The sequence below is a fragment of the Helicoverpa zea genome, chromosome 24 (genome assembly GCF_022581195.2).
Source record: "Helicoverpa zea isolate HzStark_Cry1AcR chromosome 24, ilHelZeax1.1, whole genome shotgun sequence".
In the NCBI taxonomy this organism is placed as follows: Eukaryota; Metazoa; Arthropoda; class Insecta; order Lepidoptera; family Noctuidae; genus Helicoverpa; species Helicoverpa zea.
Genome location: NC_061475.1, coordinates 4,613,642 through 4,631,352, shown reverse-complemented (window position 1 = coordinate 4,631,352; position 17,711 = coordinate 4,613,642). Strand labels below are relative to the sequence as shown.

General features: G+C 35.6%; 1 protein-coding gene across 1 annotated transcript in view; it reads right to left on the bottom strand.

Moving 5' to 3' along the window:
* LOC124642356 (lysozyme) overlaps positions 1 to 17,711 on the bottom strand; it is a 41,040-nt gene that overhangs the window by 20,824 nt on the left and 2,505 nt on the right. Inside the window, exons 2-3 of the mRNA XM_047180753.1 lie at positions 8,251 to 8,396; positions 1,166 to 1,254 (exon numbers count right to left, since the gene is read on the bottom strand). Coding sequence (XP_047036709.1) covers positions 1,166 to 1,254; positions 8,251 to 8,395 — 234 coding nt within the window. The 5' untranslated portion in view covers position 8,396. The remainder of the gene's footprint in view (positions 1 to 1,165; positions 1,255 to 8,250; positions 8,397 to 17,711) is intronic.

The window sequence follows — 17,711 nt, the reverse complement described above, 5'->3', positions numbered from 1 at the left end:
TTCTTTACTGCTAAGTACCACTGATAAAAAGTATCTAATACTGAAAGCAAAATTAATAATATTTTGATTAAAAAAAGCTTTATTTCGGACAGAAGCACCATGTTTTCGTAACCACTAAACAAATTCAAATATCTTAATAACAATATTTCATACTAAACACAGAATCAAATTAATGTAACATTCATTACTTTTATTGATACTTAGGTAGCTGTTTCCCGCGGTTTCAGTCGTTACAACCGCGTCTTGGGAAACCTTCTTCCCGCACCCGGATAAAGCCGGATAAAGTCCTTTCTTAGAATGTAGACTGTCTACGCACCTTTCAATTAAATCGGTTCTGTCGTTTTGGAGTGAAAGCGTGACAGACAGACTTTCGCTTTTATAATGTTATTAGTAGAGATTTGCAATCTTCATTGTACTATCAAAATTGAGTTATTTAGCAGAGTAACAACGTTAAAGGCATCATGTATATTAATTTAATAGAAGCGGCGTAATGATCTTAAATTATGTATTAAGCTGTGCAAAATGGATGTATTAATGTTATAAGGTAATTATGGAACATCGGTATACATTTTAAAATATCCGGGGAAAATGGCGTTGCGTCGTCTCATTTTGGTTATATTGTACGAGAATTACAAGAGGAACGATATTATTTACAGCGTTTTGTAAATGGTAATATAATAAGATATTAATATGTCTATAGAAATACAGACATATTAATATATATATCTCTCTCTTTTTTTTCTTTTGTACCTATTTTTTTATTATGTACCACAAGGAAGGTCATCAATTTTGGTAAGATGCGATGATAAGTAATAGTTTACCTAGGTACTTATCTCGATGAAAATAACAATCATTTTTGAATTAATCATTTCGCAATTAATTCGTGGCTGAGTCAATTTGTTACAGTACATTGATGGTAAATAAGGTACCTACGTTTAAAATAAGTAAATAAATGGTTGTATACTGTAAATATATGGTTGACATACAATCGTGTACATAAAAACCTAGTTGAATGGGTGCACATGGTGTGAACCTAGCTTATCAGCCCTTTGACACTGGCGGATTTCCCGATTGAGATCACCCGTACGAAACGAGTGGTGTCGCTCGGAAAATCCACGGGTGTGAAAACGCTCTGATTGTGAAATATAACAAAGTCAAGTCTTACCTGAAACAGTCCATAGCTTATGTACGAGTTGTTGTGGTTTGTGACTTTATCTGTGGTCCTTCCACTCGCGTGCTCGATCAGGCACACCCCTAGAAACAAAACAGTTGTTGTTAGAAAGTAGCTGTTTTTCGCGGTTTCACCTGTGTCTCGGAGGAACTTTTTCCCGTATCTGGATAAAATAGACTCTATTTCACCCGGAGATAATGTACCTTTCAAGCCATGAATGATGTTTTTTTTAATCGGTTTAGTAGTTTCGAAGCATTCATGGTACAAACAATCACTGTTTTAATATGTGGTTTACATGTTTGCAATTCTCTCCCGCAAAATCTGCAAAACGGATTTTGATGAAACTTCACAGTAACATAGCTTACACATTTGGCTTACTTATAGCTGGGCTTATAGGCTTATTTTACTCGAAAGCAGTTGTTTCGAGGTTGAATCTAGTAATAAATATTCTACCACAATAATTCTACTCTAAGACATCTAGGAACATCTGCTAACATACCAGGCTAGCTTCATCTACATAGTACACATGATTACCTCAAACGTAGCCGATACATTTCCACGCTGGTGCACCTCAAAGACGCTAGTAAGGGATATAGCAGACTGCAAATGCAAATTAATGTATGAAGGCTTGTGACTACAAGGTCATACCATTAACAAAAATATGTCTTAAGTCATAAATCTGTAGAGTTATTGTCAGGAGGTAATTGAACTTTTCCTTTGTTTTTAATTTTCAAATATGAAGTTTTTAAGAAAGTGAAGAGAGGCAGAGTATTTTGATGAAAGTTGATTTAAATTTAGGTATGTATGTATGTGTGTATACGAGTATGTATAGTAGTTGCTTCGGGACGCGGGAGAATGAAATGAAATATGAAAATTATTTTTTTAAGAAACGTAAAAGGGAAGGATGCTTTATTTAGTTTTATTTGTTTATAGCTTTTTAGCAGTAAATGCTCAATGCGGGCTGAAATCACCAACCCGCATTGAGCAAGCGTGGTGATAAACGCTCAATCCTTCTCCGTGTGAGAGGAGGCCTGTGCCACTGCTAGGCACGATAGGATGATAAAGGCTGTAACAGTAACAGCAGTAAATTCCTGGATTTGCATGTGTCCTTAAATAAAATAATTAATTTACTGGTTACATTTAGCCCTAATAAATCATGTACCACAACTAGGCGCAAGTAGCGGGGGGTACAAGTAGTGGCAGCGTGTAATGCATCGAGCAGTGCTCCAATCCCGCGGAGACGCGACACGTGTCCCATAACCGTGCAGTAGCTGCAGCTAATAACACGACACCCTGAGGACTCAGTGTGGAAACTATCGGTTGGAAATTTTATTATGTGGGAGTTATATGGGTAATTGATTTGGTGGCATATTCTTGAACTAAGCAAAACACTTTTATTGCTTACCAGCAGTTTCACTTACGAACAAGGAGAACCATTTCCTGAAGCCGGGTAAAAAGTATGCCTCTATTCATTCCAAGGCTCTAGATTGTCCGTGTACCAGAATTAATTTAAATCGGTTCAACAGTTTTGGCGTGAAAATGTGATAGTAAAACGAGAAAGGCAGAGCTACTTTCGCATTTATTATATTATTCAGGAATTTTAGAGTGTACCTATTTAATTTATTAATATTTTGTGAATTATTCATAAGATGTTCATATAATAATGTAAATTATTTTCTAAAACTGTTTTACTAAAATATATTTTTACTAGCTTTTGCCCGCAACTTCGTTCGCGTGGAATAGTGACTACCAGCAGATTTTTGATTTGACCAATAGATGGCGCTATATGTCCGGAATAATTTTATTTTTTTTTTGTAATAAAAACTATCCTATGTCCTTTCTCAAGTTTCAAACTATGTCTGTACCAAATTTCACACAAATCGGTTTAGTAGTTTAGGCGTGAAGAAAAGACAGACAGACAGACAGACAGACAGAAAGACAGACAGACAGACAGACAGACAGAGTTACTTTCGCATTTATAATATTAGTTTGGATTAGTTTGGATGATTCAACCAATTTAAAGGTCTCATAAAATTATTCAATATCTAAATTCTTATGGTTCACATTATTGTATTAAAGAATTTTATAGTCTATATTGTGATTTCTATTTATTTTATTTTTTATGAACTTATGTGAATTTACTACACATATTATTATGTCTCGAACTTAGCAAAGGGTTAGCCTAGATTTTGAAAACCTGATGTAAATATACCTTAGTAATGAGTGGTCACTAGTATTAATTGCAAGTTAAGTAGGTACATTATTTACTACTTTAGTTGTCACTTTAAGAAGAAACTATAAGTACTTACAAAAAAGACGTACCTAGGTATCATAGATAAACAAGATTACTCAACAGAATATACTCAAAAATATCTTCAAAGAGCACATACACATTCATAGTTGGGTAATAAAAATACTATTAAAATCGTTCAAGCAAATAAAGACTTTACTCGCCAAGTAATAGGGCATCATTTTGGTAGCATCGTTAAGGGTAAAGATAAAATTTTATGGCTTGCAGTCGCGTAAGACCTCCGTCTCACCTCAATGCGCATTTACGTTCGTCTCTCATATCTATATGTGAACGTAAATCTACTGAAACGTTATAATAATGTAATCCTAAACGCTGATTATTATCATAACTTCAAATTGAAATGCTTTTGTACTAGAAGAAGGTTTTAGTATTCTCTCAGCTAGCCAGAGTGTAGTTGATATAAAATGTCTCAAACTTATTTGAAGTAAAATTATATTGTCCAGCGTTTTATAGTTCGATTTCATAGATGGGTAATTTTAGTTGAACCGAATCGTGTCTTTTTGTAAAACTATTGAAATTTATGGAATGGGCTTTTTAGGGTTCCGTACACAAAGGGTAAAACGGACTCTATTGTTTTCGCTCCTCTGTCCGCCCATCCGTCCGTCTGTCAACAGGCTGTATCTCATGAACCGTGATAGTAAGAGAGTTGAAATTTTCAAAGATGATGCAGCAATACTTCTGTTGCCGCTATAACAACGAATACTGAAAACTAAACTAAAATAAATATTTTGGGGGGCTCCCATACAACAAACGTAATTTTTTTGCTTATTTTCTAAATAATGGTACGGAACCTTTTTTCTTTTGGAATTCCGACTCGCACTTGGCCGGTTTTTTGAATTATGTAAAGCACCCTATAAGACAGTGAAAAGCCAGATAAAGTTGTTCACTAGAACTACCTACTAAAGAAACGTACGATGACCATGCAGTGGTGATTTAGACCCATATCTGAGCTTTCCTTTACAAATAGAAAATGTAGCATAGTAGACAATCTTCTGCCATACACATTCTAAGAAAGGGGTAATATCATTTACAAGTCACAATACTATTAACCAAAGCAAGCGAAACCCAACAAAAACACACAAGAAAATGCTTCCCAAACTCCATTTATTACATCAATCGCTGCTAAGCAAAAGTAATACAATTCCTTCGAAGATTGGAGCCGCACAAACGATGTTATCATAGCTTTGACTTATTTCCGATCACGACAGTCCGATGTAATGAAGTTGCTACCAATCCTACAGAATCTTGTATTTACTATGGCACAAAAGAGTAGAATTTGTCTCTTGTCAATTTAGGAATAGCTGTGATCGTCAGAATCGCTGTCACTCCTCAATAATCCCCTCGAAGACTTATAGAGAGTTGATACCTAATTGCTTCCAGCTACCATTAATTGCTACCAATTGCTTTGTGGTTTTGTAGATAATCATCATCTCAAGGTGACAGCCATTCTGATATCAGGATGGCGCAAGAGTATTTTTTTCACCCAGAGTTGCTACCTGGTTGCTACCTTAAAATATAAAATTTTGGACCACATTGATTTCGCTGATAAAAAGATATAAAAAAATGAGTTTTTGCGCCTTGCGCAATTTTGCAAGTCATACTACTAATAAAAAGCCTATGTGATAGATAGCCTAGCAAGGTTAAAAGTTCTGTTTTATATCTCACTGACAACGTGCTAATTTATTTCTCATTAGTATAGTTATCTTCAAAACCACGAGGGTAGCAATTGGTAGCAACCAATAGTAGCTGGTAGCAATTAGGTAGCAACTCTCTCTATGTATTTCTATGGGATAGGTGAGGAGTGGCAGCGATTCTGACGCTAAAGAATAGCTGAGATATAAGATATAAGGAATGCAATAACAGCTTCTCTGCTGTAGCTAATAAGAGACGTGAAGAAATGTATGAGATTTGTTCGTGAATGGTCTGCAATTCTACATGCTGAATGATAGTCGTATTTGTATGAATGTTTTCGCTGCAGCTTTTGGTCTGTGAATCGATTTTATTTGTTTCATCGATTCCACTCTCAAAATATTTTTTTGTTAAATGGAACTAAATATTCTTGTGGCTCAGGTTTTGTACCGTGATGTGGTGCAGACATGCAATTTTAAAGACATCTGATTCAATCCCATACCATAACAAAGGAATTGCTTCCCGAACCCCGATAAAAGGTCAAATCCGTCAATCCAGGGTATAATATCGGAAACAAAATAAAAGTTTCAATGTTTCAAACTTTTTCACTCCTTTGAGTGAAAAAAAAAATTGCATTCATAAATACCATCATCATAGTTCACTGATGTGCCATCGCAATGCACTGAATGCAATGACAGGTAATATCATATGATTCCTATCAGTTCACCGTATACATATCTGATCTAATAGTTTAAGGTCCAATAAATTTTGTTTGTTCTTTATCTTTAAAACCGAAATTTAAAATCGGGTCTTAAAAATCTGCAGTAAAACTTTTACGTTTAAAATTTTATGATTGATTCCTTGCAGCCGATCAAACGTATCTAGTTCTGAGGAGCTCATGGGTAAGTAAGAAGTACACAGGTCAACGATCAGTACGGGAATGGGTGGATACCTATCTGTCTTAGCGAGTTCCTTCACATTTTGGGAGCCATGTTAACTTATGTGACGATTGCAGTTATCTTTGGAACTGTTAAGAATTGCGTATATTTAACATTTTGAAAGTTTTAAAAGGTTACTCTCTAAAAATGTCCCTACGGAAGAAAATGCGAAACTATTTTGAATTTTGGCTGAAGATCCATTATTGCCATCAACGGGTGTCTGATGTTATTACGCGAGATAGCTAATATAATTTGCTAGAGCTCCTTACAAACATCCTTTCTCCTTGAAAAACCTACACATTGTAAAAGTCTAAGACTCAACCCCATTATCCTCAGCTGCCGAATTTACAATCGCTAGATCAATAAACCATTTTGTAAATCTCTCTCCGAATCAGACTCGTGAGGTACGTGTACAAATTAATGCGGATTAAACGATACCAGCCCCCCGGCATCAATTAAAATGTCTCAAACAATTTTGAACTTAAATGAAACGGGGGCTTTGTGGATGTTTTGTCATTCGAATGGCTTCTTTTTATGCAAATAGAAGATCTCTCCGGCGAAAGTTTCGCGTGAACGCTTAATAAGGTCAGACTCGATTCATTTAGTGTGGCCCGACTTAATGTTATTATCTGAATTAAGAATTTCGAAGTCAACGAATTTAATTTGAATAAACAACTGGACGGTTTTGTTTTATGCTGGAGTTCTTTTTTTAAATAAGACTGCCGAAACTTAACGTTTCACTGTACACACCCATATTTTGAGTAGATCAAAGTCAGAGAGTATTTTTTTTATTCAAAAAGGCCTATAACAATGTCAAGCTAGTTGAGCGGTCCCAAAGAATGGGTCTTATGGAAAAATATCGTCCAGGATCTCCTCTATATATGTATAAATAAGTTTATTTTTACGTCATGTAAATATGTACATATCATTCTCGGTTTATTAATGGATTTGACTGAAATATGTCTGAAAGTCACTCTCTTCTCTTTAAATTAAAACAATTCTTTATAAGGCATTTTAAAATACGACCGAATGAATATATTTTTATTTCAGTGATACTAAAAGGCGAATATTTACAAACAGACTTTGTACATAGATATTACAGCCAGCATTATGTTGTGTAACAATGTTAACAGGGAATATCGGGTAATATTATGTAGTTGAATCTGCTGGAACATGGATACTCAACGACAGTACTAGATATCGGAATATCCTTTACTATCGTGATATCCTTGTTATGTATTGTAATACATGCTTGTAATACTTGTAGAGGAGATAAGGGAAGATTTTAGTAAAGCGATTTATGCTTGATTAACATTCAGTTGTCGATATTGTATTTGTGTTGTTATATTCAAGCCTTGGGGAACAATGAAAGTCTCTTACAAATCTCCCACGATGTGAAACTAGATGTAAGTAATACATTTATCTTTAGGCACCAATATTCCGTTTTATGAGAAGTCTTATGCCGCCAACGAGTTTTTAAGTTAAGAATAAATATGTTACTTTCAGGCGAGCGGGCAAAATCGGGGGTGGAAGCTAGTAACTCAAAAAATATTCAGCAATTGACGTCCTATGACGATATATAGATGTGACGATTATGCCAATATATTATAATATTCTTTTACAGATTATTTTTCCGAAAAAAAATTCTCGTCAAAATTCCAAGTATTCAATCACAATTCACAATTTGTCGTTTAAAAGTTCGCGACAAAACTCCCCCTTACAATGGTACCCTGGATTTGCAAAGCGTGTGTGATCCACGGACTAATTTGTATTTTTGGATGAGACCAACAGCTTGACTTTCCGGATTTGTTCCAGGATAATTTCTTCTTGTATACTGAAAGATATTCATGACGTACTTTCATCAAGTTCTTCTTTAAAGACTTCAATTTTGGAGGTAAACCGGCTTACCGTATAGTACCACCTTTCCATTTATCATATTGCTGCCTCTAAGAGAACCTAATCTGTTGTTCATCTGTTCCCGAAAGTAATTTAAATAAAAGTATATTTTAACAGCAAATGTAAAATTAAAAATACCTTATAATTAGGTATTTATAGGTCTCTAAAAGGAGGTACATAATTCAAAATTATAGTTTATTAAGCTATATTACAACAACACTCTTAACGCTTTCGTTGTTCCTTCTTCACACTTCAAGCCATAAAAATAGACCACATAAAAAAAAATCTTAAAGCCTAGTACTCACAATTGGGTATCATGCTCCTAGGAAAGTTGTACCGCAACAGTTCTCTGGACAGCTGGCACCTGGTGAAGGAGCGCGCGTGACCCTGGGAAGTGTGCACCACGCCTAACATGACGAACAGGAGTATCAAGTGCGTTGGACGGGCCATCCTGGAATGGGAATACAGTTGAGAGCAAAAAAATTGGGGTAGCTTGATAATAATAGAAATTAATAAGGCTCAAGTACACCAACAACATACACATGTTGCAGTGTTTTTAAGTGTTTACTTTGAAAATTGAACGTAAAAAATCATAGTAAACAGTTGTTGTAAGAAACTGAAGTTTTTGCTGTCTGGAAATTGGGTCTAAATTAAAGTTCTTATAATTATCGCGTTTTATAGTGTTTTGCTCTCGTTTCTTTAGTATTTTGTTAAAAAAAAATCTTTATAAGTCTTTGGAACATTCACACACGTGGTCAAAAACAAATGATATACTACCCTAGTTACGAACTATTAACCGAACTTTCCACCAAAATGCTTAATATCCCTCTAAAAACATTAACATTAACAAATTTCGTGTCCAACTGCAGTCAAAGTTCAAATTTCTACAAACTAAAACAGTGAGCTCAAACTAGTGGAAAACAAAGCATTTTAATTAATGGCTAAAATTACATTTTGTCGTTTGTTCTCATAATAATGATTCGCTTGGAGTTTGTAACGATACACTGTTGGAGTTAGTTCGAAGCATCTGTTGATGTTGCTGAAATATTTAATAACTGTTTATGAAGACAATTAGCTTTAGTTTTGAAGGGTTGGCGCTTACTTGCATGTTTTTTTTTTACCTATTATAGGTATTTAGAAAAGTTGTTTATGTAGATAGAAAAAGCAAACGCTGAGTCTTCAGTGACATGTAGATTCCATGCCATGCCTAAACTGCTGAACCGATTTGTGTGAAATTTGGTACAGACAGTATAGGATAGTTTTTATTACAAAACAATATAAAAATAAAATTTATTCCGGACATATAGCGCCATCTATTCCACTCGAACGAAGTCGCGGGCAAAAGCTAGTAAAATAATATGTTGTCCAAGTAATTTCATCCATTACACTATCTTCAAAAAAACGCCAATTTAAGGTAGTTAATAGTTTCTACTTAAATATTTTTTTAACCAATGAATTTATCTATAACATATTGTTTCATAATAATGATTCTCTTGGAGTTTGTAACGATACACTGTTGGAGTTAGTTCGAAGCATCTGTTGATGTCGCTGAAATATTTAATAACTGTTTATGAAGACAATTAGCTTTAGTTTTGAAGGGTTGGCGCTTTTAAGGGCGTCGCGTCGGTTTTTATTTATTTTCATATAGATAAAGTAGCTAAGAATAGAAGGATGGATTGCCTGAAAGAAGACATGAATAGGAAGTCAGTATGACGAGTGACAGGGGAAAATGGCAGAAGATAACATATTGCGCCGACCCTAATTAATATTAGGAACAGGGCAGGAGGAAGAAGAAGATGTAGAGAAAGTAGCTGTTTTTTTTGGAATTTGGAAAAGTTGATCATGCAGTAAAAACATACAACACACTGAAGTCGTGGTGGCCTAGTGGGCAAAGAACCAACCTCTCGAGTATGAGGGCGCGGGTTCGATTCCAGGTCAGGCAAGTACCAATCCAACTTTTCTAAGTTTGTATGTACTTTCTAAGTATATCTTAGACACCAATGACTGTGTTTCGGATGGCACGTTAAACTGTAGGGCCCGGCTGTCATAGAACATCCTTGGCAGTCGTTACGGGTAGTCAGAAGCCAGTAAGTCTGACACCAGTCTAACCAAGGGGTATTGGGTTGCCCGGGTAACTGGGTTGAGGAGGTCAGGCAGGGCAGTCGCTCCTTGTAAAGCACTAGTATTCAGCTACATCCGGTTAGACTGGAAGCCGACCCCAAAATAGTTTGGGAAAAAAGGCACGGAGGATGATGACACTGAAGACTGTCATATTGTGACCAATATATTAAATGTCATCGAAGTAATTTCAACCATTACCCAATCTTTTTAAAAACACCAAATTAAGGTACTTAGTTAATAGTTTCTTCTCAAATATTTTTTAACCAATGATTTTTTAACCTTTGTTCTCATAATAATGATTCGTTTGGAGTTTGTAACGATACACTGTTGCTGAAATATTTAATAACTGTTTATGAAGACAATTAGCTTTAGTTTTGAAGGGGTGGCGCTTTCTTAGGGCCCTGGTTTTATTATTATTTTTTATTCAGAGGGGCTTACTGTTTGCTTTCTTATTAAAAAGTGTTTATGCAGCAAAAAAAATACAACAGTCTTCAGTGTCGTGTGTTCCTAATATTAAATGTCATCGAAGTAATTTCAGTTTTGTAAAAAAATGGCTAATTTTACTAGTTTTATTATTTACCTACTTATCTCACAAAGACTTAAACTTGTTTTTAACGAATGATCTTTACCTACGAGTTCTATGTTCCATACCTACCCAAAACTCCATTATTTTTCTTCAGTTCCTAAATTAAATTATTTAATAAATAGTTTTATAAAAAAATAATATAACAAAACCACTTCATTTCATATCAAAACACAACATATTTCCACCACGTAAAGGAAGCCATTTCTAAATACACCCGAGGACAATAAAATTGACTCAGCTCAGATCCCGAGCGTAATGAAATTTTCTTAAGCTGTTGCAGTCAGCACATATGAGATAGCGAATGTAGACGCCATTGTTTCTACTGTCAACAGTTTGATGCAATGTAATGCATATTTTATGAAGGAGCAAGTATATGCGTTTAGTTTGGGTCTGTTTTTGTGCAAGCATGTGTAATGTTTGTAATTCTGTTTGATAAGGTAATTGAATTGTTGAGCAGTTGACTATAGTCTCTTAATTGGATTAAAGCAACTATAAGATACTAACATGTTAAGAATTGAATGATTAATAAAGTACAATCATCGTCTGCCTTGTTTTTAGATATTTTGGCGTCTACTCGTAAAATATATTAAAATGACAACCGGAATCTACCAATTTATGGTGCTTCCCAAATACGATCTAAACTTCACCTATTAAACTGCAAAGCGAAGTAGTAATTGTTTTCAATTGTACTAATTAACAAGAAAGGACTAACCCACACTCTACACGCTAACTAATTCTCTTCTAGCCACCAACAATACTTGAAAACCCGCACACTAATTTAAAACAAACAGCAACTCGTTCCGATTCATTCCGTACGTGTAAAACAGCACAATAGCTCAGAAAATCACAGTGTAAAACAAGCGGGTAGTCGGAACATCAAAAACTTGAAACTCAATTAAAGCGATGAGCTAGTGAGGTGGGAAACTCTTTGTGCCTTGCAGGAATGTCATGACGCGTGTGCATTTTAGATTTTAGATACGGTATTATTGCAAATAATCCTCCTGATATACTCGATTTTTTTCTGAGAAGCAGCATCTTCTGTCTACTGTTTTCGTTAATTAAAAACATTTTTAGAAAATAGTAAAACCTTCTTCAATAATAATAGTAGGTAAACCTTCTATTAACCTCCTCCGGTTTGAGAAATGAATTATGCTGAGAACACTGAGAACCTCGTCGAAATTGTGTAAGAGTGAGATAATTGCGCCCAAATACATACATTTCACGTTGTACATACGTACGTACATGTCAAACTGAGGACCTTCTTTTTTGAAGTAGGTTAAAATGACATTTGGCCATAAATATCATCATAGATAGGGGATGGTCTTATTTGATTAAAGGGCTATCTTAAACAGTTAGCTGTGAAATAATCATCATAAAAAGTAAGACCTCATAACTGCTAAGAACTGATCATTTTCTAATGTCTCAAACAGATCTAAAAGGAATCTCTTAGGTAATATTAAAATTTAACGTGCACTCAGATCATGTTCCCGACATAGCTTTAAATTGAAAGTGCATAGCATAGCTGTGCTTTAGCTAATTAGAAGCGACTTAAGTACTCAGAATTTAACTCCAGTTAATCCTTCATTATAGCAGTAAGTTGATATCTCATGTTAACTAGAGCTTAAGCTTCCTTTACTGATGTTATTTTATTGTGTTCATGTGTAACCGGTTTTTCCTCAGATTTCAATTGTAAATTACTAATATTATAATTTTCTAAAAATATATTAAAATTCAAATACTTTATTTCGATGGTTTCCGTCTTATTTTCAGTTATTCTATACGATGGAAATGAAAAACTAGGCATTTTCAGAAATTTATTTTTTTTATGAAAAATTTCTAAGTCCCAAAAGCCTTGCACACCCTTTGCTACACACTAACCCGAATTTCTCCATATATTTCCCAGTTATACTACAAGTTTTCAATCCTCTGTTTAAATTTTATAACACACTGGCTTCCACTCGCGGTTTCACCTGCGTTCCATGTCATTTTCCTGGGTCTAAGCTACCTCCTGCCTTCTAATTTTCAGCTTAAATAGTTCAGCTATTCTTCAGTTATAAGTAGTGTAACTAACACGAGTTTATTTTACATATAGATATAGATAGTAAGTACTAAAAGACAATAACACTAAGTCCATTTACACACCCTCCTGTCCTATCCGTGTCTTTGCACCTCTCTTTGACAGCACACAACTTTGGTATACATTTTAGTTGCAAAACAGTCGTTAGTACGCGATGCACCTAACTGCAGTCCGGATGAGAACAAGTTATAGAACGGAACACCGCAGGCATTTGTTTTTGGATATTTTGGCCGAAGCAGCGAACTGAAAAGTTTACGTAGTTATTCCTTATGAAAGAGAGTAGTTGTGGACACTTTTAAATGGGATTTTTTTGGTGAAAAACTTTGGTTTGGACTGTATTTCGAAGTGAGATTGAAAATCTTAGGGAGGTCCTTTTGCATACATGACTGAAAAGGCAGGATTAATTTTAATAGGTAATATAAGGTACAGTGTAGTATAGTTGTGACCCTTATATGATCAAAGGACTATAAAACTACTTGATTATGGACCATCTAGGTGGTCTTAGGTGGTGGTCTTAGCACCACCTAGGATATTTCCGAAGAGTCGGTTTGTACAATATATTTTATTTAAATTAATGATGGGTAGGTACATACCTACTTATGTTACCAAATGACTTATTTTTGAACAAACTATTTATTATATTATCTATTTATAAAGTTTGAAAATGAAAGTCATGTTTAGCAGAAAACTCAAAAAACATAAGAAATGCACTAGGAGATAACACGTTCACATTTGACGTTCGAAATTCAAAATCCCGACACTAACAACAGAAACAAAAGAATAAAGAAAGAAGTCAAGTCACCAGCTTCCTTGAACTGTAATCGATACTCAACATAAACACCGAGAATCGAGAACTCGGAATCACGGCTCTCATCCGACGTTAAACAGCGTGGCACGTTTGAATTAACCGTGCTCTCAGGTATCAGTCTAGCTAATTAATATGTGCTAAGCGTAGTGCGCGGGCCCATTGATTAAACGTCACGGCGTAGTTTAAATATCTTCTCTTGAAATCAGTTCTGAAGCTACGTACTTTTTTTTTAACGACGTCAAAAATCATCAAATGATTTCTCCCGCTGTGGGTTAGCGGTGAGGGAGTGTCAGACTCTTACTGACTAAAAACTGTCGTGTTCCGTCGTAGGCCTTTTTTATTTTTTATTTATTTGTTTACACCAGGCAACTTTTTGTACCAGGGCCGCGGTAACTCTTTCGAACAATCCTGCAGCCCTGAAGCTACGTACTTACGATTGTAACAATGTCACTCACACACACATGTGCTCGATGCATGTGCACGACACTCAGTACTGACAGCACTGATAGCGCCGATAAAATCTCATATGCGTGTGTGAGTGAAAAAACGTTAGTAGGTATTTTCACAACTGTAGATCTTTATTCTGTGGTCACGGCTTGTTTTGGGGAGTATGGCGGTTACGACCTTCGGTGATGGGATAGTTTCGTGTTAATGATTGATTGTGTGAGTTTGGGACTGTTGGGGTAGTTGTCTTTTGTTTTGGTGTGAGATGAAAGTGATAGAATGACAGTTTTTAGACTCGTTGTACAAAACTATGTGGTGAAGTAGGTATAGAAACATTAGGTTTCCGAATTAGGTAAAATTCTCCTTTATTTTTTTATGCTACAGTTCTGAGCTGTTCTTGACAGAATAATAATTTGATATAAATATCCTACTAATGTCATTTTCTTTCAATTGAATTTGACTGGTTTCGAAATAGAAGGTTAAAAAAGTACGCCTGTTAGAATTTTAAAATTGACTAAATTTCATTGGAAGCCGACCCCAACATAGTTGGGAAAAAGGCTCGCAGGATGATTATGACTACTTTTCATTCTTCCATTTAAGTATTAATTTCACCATTATGTAAAAAGGTATAACTTTCACCCATCTCCGATTTGACTATGGTAACGGACACTTCTTTCAATCCATTGTCAATTTTTTTCAACAAAAAACCCTCAAAGATATCCCTCAAAAGCAAAACTTCGCCCCTATTTATATTCTATCACTAGGTTCGAACGTAATTGGCTAATTCGTCGCCCATGCTAATTGAGTTGCAAGCCTAGAAATTGCAGGTTGGAGAGTGAACCTCTATTTACATATTTAGGCCCTCTAGTGGGGTCCACGTAGATCCCGAATTCGAATTTCATTGACAGCTGTCTAACAAAAACCATTATCTGGGTAGGTTGGTAGTTTCTGGAAATTGTTGCTCAGAATTGACTAGTGTCTTTATTGCAATTTTTAGGCTTCAGCTTGAAGAAATATATTTAGATTAAACCAACTGTGCGAGTACAATTGATTTTTAAAGAAACATGAGGCCTAAACTGGATAGATTGCAATAAGCTGGCCTTTATGCTAATTTAATAAAGAGGGCACATTTTTTTTGTTAATTTGTACCCTAAAGGGCTCCAAAACTACTGAATTAATTTGAAATATGTTTTCACTGTTGAGAGAGTTGTGAGAAGCTCTCTTTCCGAGTAACATAGACTATAGTTTATTCCGGTATGGCCATTAGTTTCCACGAGACTCGAGTGAAACCGCAGGAAAAAGGCTAGTGCTCGATAAACTACTACTTCAATTTTTCTTGGATTATGCTTACATAAACGATCAAAAATTATGATCTACATCATCAGCACTTTTCAATTAGGCTATCAAAAATTTAAGTACAGTCGTGTGCAATGGAAACGGACTGCAGTAATGCACTAGGGGTACAGAGCAATGATCAAATAAAACAGCAAATGTCCCAAGTTTAGTACGCGACTATACTTTACAGGAAATATTAACATTGTTTGTGTGACATCAAAGCGTTTTTGTACTTTTGTTTTTATACGCTACAATTTTGTAAATGTTTTTGTATGAATACAGATGTGGAATAATGTGAGAGTTGTAGTTGTATCGTCGGTTTGAGCTTTTGTGTTGAATTTACGTTCAAAATGCTTGTGGAATTATAGTTTTGAGTCGTTATTTGACCTGAAAATGTTAGGACTGAGAGAAATGGTTTCTTTTTGTCACATGATTTTTGTATTTCTTATTGCTGAATTACACGTGTAACTATGTTCTCTTTTCGTATATCGAGAATTGTAAAACTAAATGATAATTAGGTACCTATGGCCGATAAGTAGGTAACGGTATGCCATGAACTTTCAGCTTCCATATTATATTTTTTACTTTATCTCATACTTGTAATGGTTTAAAACGATTGGTAGATGAGAATGAGTTTATTCGTCATATACATTTAATTATAGTGTACAAATAATGCAAAATAGGTTACTTTTCAATAAATACGACAATGTAATATACAGCTTTTGTTTATTGACCAATCCGTGGTACATCAGAGTCCATACATTGACACAGCATAATGCTAATTTATTACAAATCCAGTACATATTTCACGTTAATTTCAACAAATACATCATTCCCATTGGTACTGAAAAATTAATTGAATATTACGAGTTTATACCCTATATTACGAGTTAATTTTATTTGGTAAGTGAGTTTCATAATGAAAAATTAATTGAGAATCCGATTCGGTAATCAATGGCAGTTTTACATTGTTATCAAAATTGATTTGTGAATTTAATAAAGCTTCGGAAATTGTTTTGACGTATGTTTTTTTGGGAATGTTCACGGATTTTGTGTTAAAAGTTAGATCTGTCAAAATTTTGTTTCGTTTTGTTATTGATACGAGTTAGGTTTATTTCAATTTTTTTTATATATTTTTTCTGTTTAAATAAATATTGCCTTGGTCGCGGAATCAAACGAGACCATTAACCCAGCCTTGGGGAACTTAGGGACAACTTCCATAAGATCCACCAAGGTAAATCCTCTCCGGCGCGTCCACGTCGCGGGGGTGGGCACCGCTTGTTCTAGTAGGCCAGGACAAGAAGGTGGCTAAGTTCGGATAGGGACCTAGCTCTGCGAGGTATAACGCGGATCCCTTGCCCAGGGTTACGGGTGAAGACCTCAATGGCTTTAACGGCGGAGATGGAGACCATCGGTACGGCATTAAAGGCGGAAGAGGCGAGGTCACAAGGACTTACAACTTGGATCTTAGCAAAGGGCAGCAGCTTTGTTAATACTGGGTGAAGGCGGAGAAATTGATCTTCGGAACGGCTACACTCCAGATATTCACGTGCGTCGCTAGAATGGCATAAGCGGACGTGAAACTGCGGTGCGGAAAGCAAGGAGGAAACTACCGCACTATCTTCCTCATAAAAAATGCAGCAATGAATAGAGGTTATAATGGAAATAGTTGTCTTGACAACGGGCTTCCGCGATGTAACATGCCGCGGCGGTTCGAGTCCGGCAGGGGCAGGAGCAGGGCTGCCTCGGTCGTCATCATGCGAAATCCTTGCAGGGTGGGCACATGGAACGTACGCACAATGCTAATTGAAGGGAAGTTAGAAGAATTAAAATTTGAAATGGAGAGGTTAAATGTAGATATATTGGGAATCAGTGAGGTACGTTGGGAAGGAAGCGGTGATTATTGGAGTGGTAACTACAGAGTAATTTATACGGGTGACAAGAAGGGTCGAAATGGCACGGCTATCATTTTGAATAGGGAATGGGGCAGTCTTGTAGAAAACACAATACATCTAAGTGATAGACTTACTGCAATAAAATTAAACACAAAATCCTTTAATGTAGTTATAATACAAGTGTATATGCCTACGGGAAGCTATACTGATTCAGAAATAGATGATGTTTATGAGCAAATAGACTCGGTAATAGATACAGTGAAAAGCAACGATAACTTAATTTTAATGGGGGATTTTAATGCTGTTGTCGGAGAAGGGGCTGAAGAAGGAGTGGTGGGAAGATATGGTTTGGGAAATCGAAATCAAAGAGGCGAAAAGCTGGTACAGTTTTGTAAAGAACACGACCTCACTATACTAAACACAAAATTTAAGCAGCCAAAACGTAGGCTTTACACATGGAAGATGCCAGGTGACATTGGACGTTACCAGTTAGATTATAT